We start from the raw sequence: 17,090 nt of genomic DNA on the forward strand, positions 1-17,090 counted from the left end.
TCCTTTAGTTCGGTGGTTTTCTGCTTAGCTCTAAGGAAGAGCTGAAGAGCCTGGGGAGCCTCCGGTGTCCTAAGCCCTGTCATGCTGTACCTGTGTTTTTGAGAGGATGGTTCTTGTTTGTCCCCACGTCCTGAGCAGGGGTCAATGCAGAACGGAGAGGAGTGTCCTTGGAAGGCTGCCTGGGATGCTGTGCATAGGACCTCATTTGGGAAGCCCTACAGCAGACCCACTCTACTTGGCAATACCAAGGTTACTCGAAAGTCCTGCCTTTATGAGGGGCGGAAGGGAGCAGGGAGTGGGACAGAGGGAAGTGTTGGATCTCCACCCACACATGCTGCTTCCCCAACAAGGGCTAACGCACAGTGTGAGGCAGTGAAGAGGCCGGGAGGTTAGCCTTTTGAGGTTTGATGACTAATTAGCTGTCATAATTGGCTAATTGTGTGGAGATGCTGCAACAGAAATGAGTCCGGAAGAGTCAAATGAGAAGGGTGTAGGGGGTTGTTGGTGGTTTCCCAAAAAAGCGTGCAAATGTGTGCAGGAGAGCATGGATGAGAGGAGGGACATTCACGAGAGGAGAAAGCGGGTGGGGTATGGGAGGCCATCTCAGTGTGCTGCTGGCAGGCAGACAGGTCTGGCTCTGGGGTAGAGCTAGGAGGGGTTTTCTCCCCTCCTAGTTTTGCTGCTGGTTTTCTCCTGGGAAGATTTTCTGCACTGTGCTGAGGAAGTTTTCTCCCTGGGACTGCTGATAAGGCTTTTTTCTTCCTTTTCTTTGCAGGGCATTTTGATTAGGACTGTTAGGCATTAAAGATGTGGTGAGGAAATTAATGCTCCGTGAGGTTGCACTGCACTATCCTGAGCAAGCAAAGAGTAAACAGATCACACCAGTGCTTCAGTACAGATTTTGTCTGAAAAATGAATTTTTAAAGGTTGTTACCGATACAAGAAAGGACATTGCAGCCTCATTAAACAATGTTGTATTTATACAGCGACTTGGGGTGTGTATCCTGCAATCCTGCAAGATCCGCTGCTGTGGAAACCTCAGTGAAGGATATGTTAAACCAGGCAGTAGAAAATATCTAATGGCAGCAAGAAGTTCTTGTGTAAGTCGCTCTACCTACTTTTAGTGGTTTGGCTGCCATTAAAACAGCAGGAGAGACTCACAGCACTTTGAAATGGACTGCTTTCTGTTCTTTACCTCACCTTAAGCTGCATGGGAATCTTTCTCCATCCCCAAAATTGTCCGTTTGCCCTTGCTGTCCTGATGACTTCCCAGACAGGTCCCTTACCCCCTGTCATATCAGATCACACAGTGTTTGCTGGGCTTCTCTTCAAAAAGCACCTGATAAGATAGCTGGGGGCAATACACAGGCGTTCGCCCCTTTGGAGCACGGCCGCACAGGCCCTTCTGCTGTGGATGGGCTTTCGTTTGGGTGGGACAGCCTGATGGGAATAAGCCTGATGGACTCTGACCCTCGGTTATCTCACGGGGCTGCTCAGTTCCCCTGGAATTTGGACCTTGTTGGTCTTGATTTGGGTCCCGGAGTGCTGTAGGTGCCAGAATTAACATCACAAAACATCATTTGCTAGTGTATTGATTGTGTGAGAAGTAGGTGAAAGGTTTCTTCTCTCTGCTTTTTTTGGGCATTCTGCTTTCCTGCAGACGGGTGCCGTTCAGAAGCACGTGCCCAAGTTGTTCCGTGCTAAGGCTCGGCATGAGTGCCGTGTGGGTGAAGGTGACCCTCCTCTGTGGCCAGCCTTCCTGTCCCATAGAGGGGTGCGAGTGTCAGAGGAGGTGGCGGTCCCCATAGCACTGCTGGTAGATCCTCTCCGAGATGTCTTTGCCTTTCGTTTTCCTTCCTGTTAAGGGAGCCACCCAGAATCTTCTGAGATTTCCCTTTCTTAAGGCTTCGTGATAGAAGCAGCAAGTGCAGTGTGGGGTATCCCGGGGTTATGGAGTTGCAGGAATGGGGCCATTACTTGATCTGCTGAGACTTTACAGAAACATTTAACAGTTTGTGTTGTTCTTTTCACCCAGCTCCCTCAGGCCTCCACAGGTTGTTAAAAATCAATTATTGGGATAGAATACTAGAGAGAAGACTTACCCTCGGTGCTTGCAGGCAGGTTCTGACAATCATGCTTAAAATAGTAAAAACAAAACAATAAGCCCTGAAATAATGAATTGTTAAGAAGGAAGTAGTCTGTCAATCTGTTAACCTACTTAGGAACAGAAACTTCAGCACTCCCTACTTTTCTTGATACTCATTTTCTTCAGCAGGTATCTATGGGTTTGTTTCTGCTGGAAAACTTGTAAAAACCATTGTACTGCTAAACCAGCTAAAAAGAAATCTCAACTCAGTCTAATTTGATGAGTGACTTTTCTTAGGAAAAGAATAAACAAGGGTAGGAGGAGGTAAGAGGTGGAGTCTTCCAAGAACTATTACTATCTAGAGAATTGCATTCAATGTGTCTTTCATTTATATTTCAAAAGAATTTCCCGCCTGGGTTAGTGACTCACTTTTCAAAGGAAATTTTCATAAAGGCAGAGCTAATGCAATTGAACCATTGAGGATATTGCAGGCAAAAAACCTACAGTGAGAGTCCAAAACCCTCCATGTTAAGAGACAGGCAGCCACCCTTTCTCTGTTCGTCTGCTGATGTTTAGCAAAGTCAGAGCCCCAGTAAAAGGGGGTAAAGCAAAGTTGCCCTACCAGAAATCTGCTGGAGCTGTGCTGAGTTACCTAAGCTGAGTCGTCTTCACTGCTTAATGTTTCTACTCAGTGAAGAGTGTTGCAGAAAGAAGAACAAACAAGGAGAATGCATGTTAAGGTGTTAACTTGTATGTAGCTCCTCCCCAGAATTTGGTGATCGGTCACCCCAGCTTTCCTGATCTTACTAGGTTTATAAATTTGAAAGTGAGAAAGTTACTCTCCACACTCTTCTCTGGTGGATGTTCTCCTGACCAGGATCCTTGACAGCATCAGCAGAGCACTGGGAATTGTGTTGGGCAACATCTGGTTAAATGGAGTCTTGTCAAACATTGGTCTAGCAAGATAAACTTCATGGCAGTTTTGTTTTCTTTCCTCTCTTCAGTAGGAGTGGTATCCACGCTGGTAGCAGAGAATTACTGGATTACAACAACAGTGAAAGTTTCCCATTACAAGCCTGATATTTCAGGAAGGTCCTTTTAAACATTGTATTATTTCATTGCAGCCTACAGTCAATTCTGTTATGCCTTGAGCTGAAGCCCTTGCTGGAGCTCTTGAAGGACTCTTTCCAGTTCTTGAATTTTTTCTGCAAAAGCAGATTTTTCAGAGAAATACTGCACTTTATACCCCCTCATTTCACTGCCTGATCTGCCCTTCTCAAGTGCATCTACAGCTTCTGTTGGGGTTTCCGCGCTATCCCTGTTCCCAGAAAAGCCTGTTAATAGGCAGAGGTATTGTACTATCATGCCCTGTGTAGGGGTGGAAGCTGGGGACACTGCGACCAGTGAACAGGAAGAGGTCAGCCCAGCTTTTTAAGCACCAGCAGTGTACGATCAGAATACAAGTCCAAGTCATGGGCTAAAGGACAAGAACTCCATCCACATCTCCTGATTGTTGGGTTAAAGCCCGCAGCCGTGGGACTAGCTCCTTCCCCCAGTTCTTCGAGGCAGGTGGCAAATCAAAAGGTTACCGAGACTGCCTCTGCTGAGCACAGCAGTGCCCTCTCAAGTAGCATTTCTTGACCAAAACACCTCTTGTGGCCCTCAGGAGGTAAGCCTGGAGTTGACCCTGGGCAATTATGTGGCCATCAATTGTATTGTGGCAGATAGGCTGTTTGCAGTGGGACCCTGATCAAGCCCATTTCAGACCTAGTTTGTTGACACAATGGTAGATCTTCACTGCCTGGGCTTGCTGTTCTCCTTTTGCAGTCCTCTGCCATCTCGGTGTGGTTGACATCTGAAAAGAAGAGGTGCTTTGAAGGCTTTACCTATACCAGTAGACAACGGGGTGAGGAAACTAGTGAGAGTGCATCCTGCCTGTCCTCTCTCTGACACAAAGTGTGGCCCATTGGCTTTGTGCTTCTTAGATAGCCTCTGTCCAAGTGAAATCAGGTAGGTCCCTATTCCGTGGGACCACAAATGGTGCCTGAAATAGTGTGTAGGCATTCAAGCCCCTAACACAAGTGGGCACACCTCAGTTCCTGTCCTGGGATGAATTTCTTCCTGAGCATTTGTGGAAGACAGACTTGCATGCTAAGAAGGCTACTACGAAAAAGAGCATTAATGTATTGGGCTCTTCTTTGTGAAGCAAATTACCCCTTTCTATGTCAGAAAAGCATTGATATGATTCAACCCCTATGCTAGATTGCTTGGGTGGGTCCTGAGAGCTTTCCAAGGGCTGGGCAATTTTAAGTGTCAGAGGCTTTCAATAGCTCTGGCTTTCAATTTAAGGGCATTAAGAGAACAGTTTTATTTCTTACAACTCTGGAGCAACTGACCGAGATTTTGAACCATTTATAAAGGTCAAGCTGGTACACTGAGTTCTGCCCTCTCGTGCCCAATACAGAATGATTACTTTTTCTTATGGATAATACATGACTCCTTTTAGTTACTGTGATGTTAAGCCAGGCTGGGAAAGTTCCTTGTCTTTACTAGTATTTGGCAGCTCAAGGAAGATGATGTTGAAATTTAGATATAAAGAAATAGTGAAAAAGCTAATGTTACTCATGAGATGAGGAAATTCCAAACACTTGACATTTATATTTTAATGTGAGTGAATATGAGGCCTTGGTTCTTTCCTGTATTCCAAAGAAAAAGAGAAGGGGGAGAGCAGCAGCGGTAACTAGTACAGTACGTGAGCAGCACAGCAGTAACTGGCATATGATCCAAGCTGGCACTAACTAGTGAAGCTTGGAGGAATTAATTGGTTATATATGGGCCTTTTATGTGCTGAGTCAATGGCTGTCCCTGTCTGTCTAGATCACTGCAGTTACTTAGCCACTCAAAGCAATGATGTTTACACTGGCATCCTAATGCTAATACAGGGGGGAAAACGCCATGAAATCATAAACAAGTTTTCTTTCTCTCCAGGGTGGGTCAGCTGTCTTCTCAGGGGTGCATCAGCCAGAGTCTGGGGCAATAGAGGCTGCGGTGGTGGCAGAAAGTGCCAGTTTATTTGTTGTGTGGTGGAATCAGAGCTTCTGCTGTTGGTGTAAAAATGCAGGGAAAGAGTAATTGTGCGGACAGGGAAGATTTTAGAGCTCTCTGAGGTTACTCTGGCTGGAGTAACTCCTGGAAGGAGTAGGGGTCCCGCTTACATTTCTAATTAGAAATAGTCCGAACCAAAGAGTACACAGTCATTTGCTGTATAAAATTCATAGTTACTAAAAGGAAAAGTTTACAAGAAAACATACTGGCTGGGGTTTTTTTACACATCTTAGAGAAGATTGACTGTCCTTTTTCAGACACCTCAGGTAAGGTTTCTCTCACCTACCTTAGATACTGTAAGGTGCAGCATCTTTTCTAAGTCTCATCTCTGCTCCTTCTGCAGCCAGGAGGAAGGAGAAGCCGTGTGGGATGCATTGTCATCTGAAGGCCTCTCTGTCCTCGATGCGAACAGCAGGGACCTGGACACTAGTTAGTCCCAACCCATCATTTCAGACAGCTCTAAGTGGGTCAGATGAATCCCACCCATGGCACAATTGTCAGCTCTTGCAAATGGACTTGATGATCTTACAGGTCTTTTCCAACCTTAGTGATTCTGTGATTCTGTGATTCTGTGACTTACCGCTCTGTTGTGATAAATACCAGCTGAGAGTCTTGCCCTGTGCCGATATAAAACACCATTCGCCTCTCACTGCAGCAGTACCCCGGCGCAGTTATTCACTGTCTCCGTGCCAAAGGCTTGGTGGGTTTTTTTTTTTCAGTTGACAGCTAATTGGGGAGAGGGAGATGGGCAATAAAAATGCTGTGAATGGGGAAGGAAATGAGTCTGACTCACTTCCACTCCCCCTTTAACGTTTTTAATCCTGTGCGGTGCTGCCTATGACAGGAGTGGGATTATGCTGGATTTACTGATAGCAGTCTCTGGCCTGCTGTGTAGATGGTTTTATTTTCAATCTGTTATTTCTTTTTATGAATCTGTTTCTATTTATTTTCCCATTTCCCTTCAGCAACTTCTACCTGACAGATTTAAGTCGCTTCCCTTTCATTCCCATTCCAGCTGCAAGCACATCTCCTCCTTGGAATTAAATATGTTTTGAAAGGGAGAGGGAGGGAGAAATAAAGTTAACATTGCTTTCCGCTTTGGACTTAAGAAAATAAGGAAAAACTGGGAATGTGAAAGGACTGTTTTTGCAGTGAAACTGTGGTGTCTTTCAGAGGAAAGCACAGGCTGTTTTCGTTTTCAGACCCTGGTTGAAGCTTGAGAGAAAAGCAAGTGACACCGAGTTTATGTTGACCGTCCAAAGGCTAGGGAGGGGAAATCAAACAGGTTTCATGTCATTAGTTAGCAGTCTGTAAACAAGCTAGTCCACATCACTGTGCCTAAGGTCATCCTTTCAATGTACAAGCAGGAATCTGGGGGGATTGGAGCAGTGTTTGGTGTTTCTTGCTGGTTTAAATTGACCTGTCAAGTAGTGTGTTATGAAGCGGTGCCTGGACACATGGGGCAGAGGGGCAATGTTCAGGACATGAAACCATCTGAAAGGATGCGGTAGGTGTTTGCACTGAATTTCATGTGGCCCAGGCTTGGAGATATGCAGAGCAATGATAGAAGAGCACAAGAAAACGCAAGCTCATAAACAAGGTGAGGAGCTGGTTATCGGCAGGTCCGGGTGCCTGGCAAGGGTCCATGACTGTCAATGCCAGAGGCCACTGCCGTGTGTTTGTGTACATGTGTCCTTAGGAAACTGTTTTGCATAAACAAACACGCTCTCCAATGAAAATAACTTATTTCTAATTTGTGCTGTTATTTTCTTTATCTCCAAATAATTGAAGTGCACCGTTTGAAGATGATAACCATGTTTTAAATATCAAAGGGACCTTTTCAACCCATGTCTTTTGCTTGGCTGGAGGAACTTAAGTCATATCTTCTTTGGTAGCCTGCATGCAGAGTAGTCTCCTTGTGCGAGAGGTTGGCTTGTACCAAATGGGGACAGAAATGTAAATACTTACTGCCATCTTTTGGGCAGTGTGGGAATGACTCAAAAAAAGAAAGGGGGGCAATCGAATTACTCAGTCGTCACCTCCTTCAGCTTTGTCAACTGATGGTTATTTGACCACCAAACACAGCAGTCCACTGAGGAACATTATTTTTTTAATGGTCATGTTAATGGTCTCAAGCTACAAGTGAAGCAAGGTTTGTAGGGAGAGGTGCTCAGTTTGATTTGAGCAAGCTGATAGGTTTGAGGAAAAAAAGCTAACAGAAGTCTGAGCACATCCACCATTCCCCAGGTTTTGAGAGAGTGTGTGTTCGTTGCTCCAAGCTGTCAGGAGCTTTGTGTTTTGCTTTGCTTTAACACATAATCAGTAGGAGTTGGAGAGATGGTTGGAATTCCTGAAGTCAGAACCTGGAGCTACTGTTGCTGTTTTACTGCAAGTAACTGAGGTTTTAGACTGTTTGGGGTTTTTTTCAAGAAATACAACTTGGGTGCTCTTCTATCTACAAAAATATTAGAATGTCAGCAAATATTGGTTTATTTCAAAATGCATATATTTTAGCGGGGTAGGATATGTTGCATCACACTCCTCTGACCCTTTCCTCTTATGTGGTGTACTGCTCAGTTGAAATGGTGATTAGGCGACCTTTCCTAATTGCGATACAGTATTTTTCATCCACTTGAGGTGTCAGGTTCCATTTTTAACCTCACACCTAATCAAACTTCCAGTCCTGCAGGCTGTGCAGAGACAAGTTTCCTGCTGTGGTAGTAGCCCGTTCCTTGAAACCAGTTTGAAATTAATAGCAGCGAGGTACTTAACTGTTTGCAAAAGACCGTGTCTCTTAGTGGACGGAGCTTTCTTTTAGTGCAAGGAGATCTGTTATTAGAGCTTTTTAGAAAGATGAAATATTTACCTGGTATTCATCTATATTGCTGATTTCAGTAGTTATAATCTAATCCTTACCAGCTGGACCGCCACAACATGCCACAAGGGAGTGTTAAAAACTTGCTCAATGTAAAACTTGTGTGTTGTTTATTTAGGGGGCGGCAGCATAGGTAATTGTCCTTCCGCTCAGTGTTGTTCGGCTTGCATTCAGCAAGCAAAATATGACTCTCTGCTCTTGTCTTGTATTTGTTTGTTTTAGGTGAAACTTCCTTTTCCTGTTGATCAAATCACAGATCTTCCAAGGAATGATTTCCAGATGATGATAAAGATGCACAAGCTAACCTCAGAGCAGCTCGAGTTCATCCACGATGTCCGCCGGCGCAGCAAGAACCGAATTGCAGCTCAGCGCTGCCGCAAGAGGAAACTGGACTGTATTCAGAACCTAGAATGTGAAATCCGCAAGTTGGTGAGTTGTGTGCTCTTGCCACGGCCCCGCTCACCCTCGCGCCGCAGCTTGCAGGGCACCGACAGCAGTTCCTGTCCAGAGTTTGGTGGGTTCAGTCAGTTTGTACATAAGTAAGCGGAGTCACTAGTATGAAAATTTAATATACAAAAATATATTCATGTGTGTGTGTATATAATGTATATAGAAAACACAAAATTCCAGTGGAATGAGGCCTAGATGTCTCTTTATTTTGATATCTCAAGAGCAGATTGTTGAGTGTCTTGGAAGAGGAGGGAAGCCTGTATCACAGCTCCCTTCTTGCAGTTGAACTTCTCCCCAGGACTTACAGTGCATCCACAAAGGCATTTTCTCATCTGAGACCCATTTCCATGCCTAACTACCATAACAATCTGTTGGTCAGGGATTCGTGGAGTGCTCAAAAGAGACAGGTATGAAGAGACCTTCAGAGGCAGGCTGGTCCAAACAGTGGTGTGGCAGGGCCAGCTTCATCTCTACATAGAGATTTTCTTTCTCTTTGGTGTGCTACAAGGTAGCTCAGCGTTTTCAGGACGTTTCAGCTCACTATGCCTTTTCTTCAGCTCTTTCATTCAATGAGCAAATGGCAGACATGGCAAGGGAAGTGACAAGCCAGGAATGTGAATATCCAGACAAGTGGGCATCCTTTGGTGTAGGTCAGTGAGACAGCAATGGTATGTTCCTCCTTGCTTCCGCTGTCTTCTTCTCTCTAACACTCCTGGTGTGCCATGGACTGAAACCCCGCCGTGATTCAAGAACCATCTAACATGAAAGGCCTGTTCCCACTCCACAGCACACTGGGCTTCACATCCCCGTGCACTGGGCTCAGGTGGCAACTGTTGGTTTGCCCCAACCCTCCTTGATGTGTGTGTCTGGCAATAGTCTGCTGCGGAGAGGAGAGCAAAGCATGCCCTGTTCACTGGCCAGAGCACATCTGGGGACAGGTCTCCTGTGTGCCAAGGTGTCAGTGGACAGTGCTACCACATTTTAATCTAAGGGAGTGAGGTGACTGGAGTGAGCCTAATGGCTGATCAGGAAATTCCTCTCTCTTTCAGTCATGGTATGGACACCTCAGGTGTGGTTTGGATGGCTAAATACAGATGTCTACAATATAGACGCCTGCACTAGAGCTAGTTGTCCTGGTTTCCTTTATAGTCAGTGAAGAGAAATAGATACCTGTTGAGTCTTGTTTGTCTCATCCTGCAGCAGAGGAGGTGACATACAGCCCAGAAGTGCTTGTTCCTCTCCATCACTAAACAAGATCACCTGGAGAGCCATGTCAGGTGTAGACATCTTAGCTGTAGGCACCTTAACTGAAGAATCTCCCCTCCTTTATGACAGTGCCTCTGTGGTCTGCAGGCCCTGCTCCTCTTCCTCAGCCATCCCTTGCCCATTGAGAAAGTAAGCTGGTACACAACAAAATGTCCAAGTGGCAACCAGTGACGAGTGGCATTCCTCAGGGGTCAGTATTGGGACAGGTGCTGTTAAACATCTTTGGCGGCAACATGGACAGTGGGATTGAGTGCACCTTCAGCAAGTTGCTGACGACACCAAGCTGTGTGGTGCCGTCAACACACTGGAGGGAAGGGATGCCATCAAGAGGGACCTTGACAGGCTTGAGAGGTGGGCCTGTGCAAACCTCATGAAGTTCAACAAGGCCAACTGCAAGGTCCTGCACGGTGGGTCAGGGCAATCCCAAGCACAAATAAAGGCTGGGCGGAGAACGGACTGAGAGCAGCCCTGAGGAGGACTCAGGGGTGTCGGTTGATGAGAAGCCCAACAGGACCCGGCAATGTGCACTTGCAGCCCAGAAAGCCAACCATATACTGGGCTGCATCAAAAGAAGCGTGACCAGCAGGCCAAGGGAGGTGATTCTCTCCCTCTACTCCACTCTCTTGAGACCCCACCTGGAGTACTGCCTTCAGCTCTGGGGTCCCCAACATAAGAAGGACATGGACCCGTTGGAGCGAGTCTGGAGGAGGGCCACGAAGATGATCAGAGGGCTGGAGCACTTCTGTGAAGACAGGCTGAGAAAGTTGGGATTGTTCAGCCTGGAGAAGAGAAGGCTCCAGGGACACCTTACAGTAGCCTTCCAGTACCTGAAGGGGGTCTACAAGAAGGCTGGAGAGGGACTTTTTACAAGGGCATGTAGTGATAGGACAAGGGGTAAAGGGTTTAAAGTGAAAGAGGGTAGATTTAGATTAGCTATAAGGAAGAAATTATTCACTATGAGGGTGGTGAGACGCTGGGACAGGTTGCCTAGAGAAGTTGTGGATGCCCCATCCCTGGAAGTGTTGATGGCCAGGTTGGATGGGGCTTTGAGCAACCTGGTCTAGTGGAAGGTGTCCCCACCCATGGCAGGGGAGTTGGAACTAGATGATCTTTAAGGTCTCTTCCAACCCAAACCATTCTATGATTCTGTGAAAAAAAGACTTGAGACAAGGGTCATGGAGGAAGACATGTCTACAGGGTGTTACTCAGCAGGAGAAATGCAACACTGGACCTTCAAAATGGGTTAGCACCTCCTCATCTGTTTAAAAGTCTTTAACAGCTTTCTGAGACATCAAAAATAATGTAATAGTCCCCGTTCAGCTCTTATGAGAAGTGTGGGTGTGCAGCATGCAGGACTGGACAGTTTTATTGCATTATACAGGATAGATTTAGGAGTCCAGCTTTAAACCCAGCCTTTGAATATCCAGGGATTTGAGTGATAAATTAATTCATTCACACAGATAAAACAAAAGGAGCAGAAGTTAGTTTCCTTACTGACATCTCTGGGTACCCAGCTTCTATTAAAATTAAAGATTATTTGGAGTCTTTGATTTAAATGTCTACGTGCACTCTTCGCTGGGTAAAAAACTGGCTGGACGACCAAGCCCAGAGAATTGTGGTGAATGGAGTTAAATCCAGTTGGTGGCCGGTCACAAGCGGTGTCCCCCAGGGCTCAGTTTTGGGACTGGTCTTGTTTAATATATTTATCGATGATCTAGATGAGGGGATTGAGTGCTCCCTCAGCAAGTTTGCAGACAACACCAAGTTGGGCGGGAGTGTTGATCTGCTTGAGGGTCGGAAGGCTCTGCAGAGGGATCTGGACAGGCTGGATCGATGGGCCGAGGCCAATTGTATGATGTTCAACAAGGCCAAATGCCGGGTCCTGCACTTGGGTCACAACAACCCCATGCAACGCTACAGGCTTGGGGACGAGTGGCTGGAAAGCTGCCCCGCAGAAAAGGACCTGGGGGTGTTGATTGACAGCCGGCTGAAGATGAGGCAGCAGTGTGCCCAGGTGGCCAAGAAGGCCAACGGCATCCTGGCCTGTATCAGAAATAGTGTGGCCAGCAGGAGCAGGGAGGTGATCATGCCTCTGTACTCGGCGCTGGTGAGGCCGCACCTCGAATGCTCTGTTCAGTTTTGGGCCCCTCACTACAAGAAGGACATTGAGGTGCTGGAGCGTGTCCAGAGAAGGGTGACAAAGCTGGTGAGGCGTCTGGAGCACAAGTCTTATGAGGAGCAGCTGAGGGAACTGGGGTTGTTCAGTCTGGCGAAGAAGAGGCTGAGGGGAGACCTTATCGCTCTCTGCAATTACCTGAAAGGGGTATTGGTGTGTTGGTCTCTTCTCCCAAGTGACAAGTGATAGGACAAGAGGAAATGGCCTCAAGTTGCGCCAGGGGAGGTTCAGGCTGCATATTAGGAAAAATCTCATTACTGAGAGAGTGGTGAGACACTGGAATAAGCTGCCCAGGGAGGTGGTGGAGTCACCATCCCTGGAGGTGTTCAAGGAACATGTGCACGTGGCATTGTGGTACATGGTTTAGTGGGCATGGTGGTGTTGGGTTGATGGTTGGACTTGATCATCTTACAGGTCTTTTCCAACATCAGTGATACTGTGATTCTGTGATTTAAAACATGCTTAGTTGTAGGTTGAACTTTGTAGATCTGGGGATTGGGGTACTTCTTGTTCTTGTCGTGTGTTCTGCGTGTTGAAAGTGGCCTTTAGTGTAGGCTTCGTTGTGCTTCATTCTCTGCACAAGCTGTAGGAAACATAGTGTGAAAGAGGCAGGGATCTGTTGGAAGAAGCTGAGTTAGTATCACCTCACAAATGGCAGAAAGCCGCATGACTTTGGGTTACACACTTACTGCCTGTGCCTGTCTGCTTCCTGTCTGTAACAGGGAGGTGATGCTGACCCCACAAGCTGGTTGGGAGGCTTAAATCATGAAGGCTTGCAAAGCCTTCAGATGCCATGCTGCTGAAGCCCTGAGGAAAAAAAAAAAGAAATTAAAATCAAAACATTGTTCAGAGTAGTGCTCCACTGATGCAAAACAAACAAAACATAAAAGATGATAAACAAAACCGTGAGCAACTGCTTCCTGCACCGAGCGTAATCCACAGTGCATGTGGGGTGAGTCAGAGGTTCTGCAGGGTGAAAGAGTGGCTCCTCGTGCAGGTTGTCAGGAGAAGTGGGTCCAGTCTTGGCTGCACATGCCCACCCCTCTACACTGAGCTGATGATGGGGAGGAGTACACATCTCTCATTCTCCAGAGCAGAGCACCAGGGGCAGCACTCTAAGGGCTGGACTAGCAGCACAGGGTGTTTCAGCTTGATACCTGTAACCTTCACTTGAAAATTAATTTGGGTTCGTTGGCTTTACACAATCCTGTGACATTAACGTTACTGTCTAAACTGTGTATAGGCAAAAGAAATTTTTTAAGTCCCCTTCTCTCTCCAGCACACAGACACATCTCAAGGAAATGAATTAAAGGCATATGAGTGACCTTGTGGGCCTGATCCCTGCTGAATTTCAGGAATCAAAACCCCTTGAGGTACAGGATTCTTCAGAAGAAATATTGAAGTTTCTATTTAGCAAGCCGGACTTGAGTATGTAGTGGTACGGGATCTGGTGCATCGTTCTGAAAAAGGGCATTCATAAAAAAGACAGTCACAAGGTGTGCAAGAGTATAAAGCTGCAAAATTAAATTCATGCAACTTTAACTTTGCGTCTCAAGCGCTCCTGCCCTCCCCCCATACGCATCCTGTCTAAGCAGATAGTCTGCTTCACAATTGTACTTTTACTCTTAGGCGAAGCAGCAGTGAAACTCCAGTTGACTTCACACAACACATGGTCACTGGAAATTCCTCTGTCATCTTTTGTCCACTTTGTGACCAGTAATTTCCAGTCTCCTGAATTGTGTAATGGTACTAGGGTTTAAGGGTTTTTTTCTTGGCTGGGTCTTTTTTATGTAAGACCCCTTTACTCCCCTGCACTTACTTCCTGCAAGTCACCCATCTTCTTGACACAGATGGTTTCACAGCAGACAGTGAGTGAAATGGTCGTATCCTCTGAGTTTGATAGGTAATTTTTTTTTTGCCTGCTTTCCCTCACTCATCCCTCTACCCACTCACATTCCCTTTTTACCCTGCAAACTCACAGCATATTCTCTTCCATAATTCATTATCTCAAGATGTACTTGAGCATCTGTTTATTTTTTTATTATTTTTATGCTTTCTTGATAGATTTATCAATATTTTAGCAGTTGGTTCTTTTCATGTGCACTGCTCTCTCTCATTCGCACAGCTGTATACTTCCAGTGTGGGCTTCGGACCCAGGGCAATGCTATCAGCTGTTAACACCACCCATAGTCAGATTGTCTGAGTTGTGGAGTTTTCATGCCTCACATGCCAAGGCAACTTGGGTTTAGCAGTGTTACTAGGTGAGGTACATGGCTGCGCTGCTTTCAGGGCCAGCTTAACTCTGGAAATAGCTCTGGTACTCTACAAAATCTCACCTACTCCCTTGAGCTGTATGCCCACCTTCCTGGGACAGAAGGTGACGCAGCAGGACCATCCCAGTCAGTCTGCACTGAGTCAACACCGGTTTTTAGAGGTGTAACCACAGCCTGGGTCTGGCTCTGCGCCTAACTCCCCCGGTCTGCCTCCTGAGGATGAGGAGGGCAGTGCTTAACCCACGGCGGGCTTGCCAGCCACATGAGGTCTAAGCTGGAGATGATTCCCACCGCAGCACGTCGCACAGCACCCTACACTACCTAGGGCTGGGGGCCTTACTGGTGCTTTGTTGGATGCAGAACAACCTGAGCTCCTTTTCCCAGTTTTTGAATCCTGCATGAAAAAATAAGTCCCACCAGATGCTCTCATTCTTCCTCCTCACCAGTACTGTCCTGCCTGTCACCTGGCCCCCTCTTAGAGCAGCCCACTGACACAGTGAAACTCTGAAAATGCTCAAGCTAGATGTTGGTAGGGGAAGACATTTGGGAGCACAGGAGGCAGAGCAGAACAAAGGGGAAATTACATTGAGCTTGTTGTACTGAGTGTTAAGAAGCCCACCAACCTTCAGAGTTTTCACATACATCTTCATAAAAATATCTTGATTAGGTCAAAACCAAACCATTAAGCACCAGGACGTAAGGAAATGAGCCATGGTGCAGGCCACAGAGCACACACTCAGATCCTCTCCTCTGAATAACACACCACTCAGTGGTAATGGGGGTTCAGCTGGCACACGGGCCAAAGCGGGTACAGGCAGTCTGACCAACCAGTTAGAAGGTAAACTGAACTAGTGCAACATACCCTCCCTTCAGGAACTAAACCCTGTTTTCTTGCAGTTTAGATGGGTAATGGCTTTTCTCCATAAAAATGTTTCTTTCAGAATTTTTTTGTATCATCATCCATCAAACAGCCTTAGTCTACAAAGGGAACTAACAGTCTCTTCGGAATAACTTGTGACTTTATCCTCTTCCAACTCAGGTGTTTTTCTCCAGATGTTTCCCAAACTGCAGTCCACACAGACCTCATGGTGGTCAAAAACCTGATGTCTTTGTGACTTTTACTCTGCCCATACAAAAATAACAGTGATGTGTTAGTGTTCTTCTTGGGTATCGCTGCATACATGCCTGGAGTATGCAGCCAGCGGGTGGCCCTTCCTCAACCTAAGATGCCTTCTTTTTTTTTCAGGTGTGTGAGAAAGAGAAATTGCTCTCAGAAAGGAACCAGCTGAAAGCAAGCATGGGAGAATTGTTAGACAACTTCTCATGTCTTTCCCAAGAAGTGTGTAGAGACATGCAGAGCCCGGAACAGATCCAAGCTCTCCATCGATACTGCCCCGTTCTCAGACCCATGGATCTACAGCCAGCCACCACCATCAGCCCCTCCCCAGCTGGCGTGGAGCAGAGCCTGGTGACCTCCCAGTGTGTCGGGGAAAGCATGCAGTGCTGCTCAGAGCAAGGCTCGGTGCAACTGGGAGCGCCCTGGCTGCCCAACAACATCTCGGAAAATTGTTCGGCTAGCGGGGGGTTGGATGGAGCCGACACAGGTACTTACCCCGAGAGAGAGCTTCCACCAGAGCAGAGCAGCCAAACGGTCACGGTAGACTTCTGTCAGGAAATGACTGATAAATGTACAACAGATGAACAACCTAGGAAAGATTACACCTAGTGACTTGTAACCTTAACGTTACACCTGGTCAGGTGTTCTTCAGTCAGCCAGTGGCAGTGTTCATTTGTTGTCTAGAAGAACGTATTTGGTGCACACTACAGTGGTCTTAGCAGCAATACTGTTTTTAAGTATTCCCTCCTCTCTACAAGCAGGAGTTCTCTTCACAATGGTGCTATCCCTTGCTCAGGCAGGGAACGAAGCAGTGGCAACACTGTCTGTTTTTGTATGTTGATTTCAATCTTAACAGGGATGGACAGAACACCTCTGAGGACCCAACCGCAGCTTTTTTCTCAGTGGCCCATGTCACAAAACCCTAACTCAGGAATTTCCTCTGAATGTTCAATTTTTCATTGAAGACAGCTTCTTTACACATCAAAGTTTTATAGCTAAACTGTACATATTATATATAATATATATAAAATATATATATCCATATGCAAAAGTCCCTGCATGCCTCAGTTTTTCTCATCCTACAAACTGGAAGCTTTCATTTCTATTGTATAAACAAGTTCCAACATTCCTTTTTGTCTTCAATGCTAGAACTAGTTTGGTAACTTGTTACACGATAATTTTTTTTTCTCGGTTCGCAGTTCAGCAATATCATTCAATTTGTACTTATTTATAAAATTTTAATGTTGGAAACTTATTTGAGATTTTATTATAGACGATTTTTTTGGCACAGCCATTTCGTGCCACTTGAGCAATGTGGAGTTATTTTATTTTCTTGCAGATACTGTACAGTAATGGTCAACTTTGCCACTTGCACTGAGTTTCTGGTCAAACCTCTTTTCATAAATGAAGTTGTGACTTCAGTATAACTTGAGTATATGGTTTTCTTTGCTTTATGGCTTAAAGAAAATAGAAAAGTTTTAGCTAATAGACAAACACTCAGGAGCTCATTATGTAGTAAAAACGGTCTTGCCAAATACTGAATTCACTATACAATTTGTAAAGAGAATCTGCTTGAATTATTTTTATATTCAGACTTCTTTCTGTTTCACAAACCAAGTTTAAGTGCTGTTAATGATGCTTTTGGATTCTTATAGGGGAAAGTATATTTCACTCTTTAGAGAAAAAAGTATTTGACAACTGGATCAGTTCATCATACGTTCCACGAAGTAAAGCAAACGGAG

The 17,090-nt window shown here is 45.8% G+C and overlaps 1 protein-coding gene across 1 annotated transcript in view; it reads left to right on the top strand.

Moving 5' to 3' along the window:
• Positions 1-15,994, top strand: part of BACH2 (BTB domain and CNC homolog 2) — a 46,511-nt gene extending 30,517 nt beyond the window's left edge. The window contains exons 3-4 of the mRNA XM_059835664.1: positions 8,289-8,495; positions 15,478-15,994. Of these exons, the coding sequence (XP_059691647.1) occupies positions 8,289-8,495; positions 15,478-15,957 (687 nt within the window). The 3' untranslated portion in view covers positions 15,958-15,994. The remainder of the gene's footprint in view (positions 1-8,288; positions 8,496-15,477) is intronic.
• The last annotated feature ends 1,096 nt before the right edge of the window (positions 15,995-17,090 follow it).

The sequence above is a fragment of the Gavia stellata genome, chromosome 2 (genome assembly GCF_030936135.1).
Source record: "Gavia stellata isolate bGavSte3 chromosome 2, bGavSte3.hap2, whole genome shotgun sequence".
NCBI classification, from domain to species: domain Eukaryota; kingdom Metazoa; phylum Chordata; class Aves; order Gaviiformes; family Gaviidae; genus Gavia; species Gavia stellata.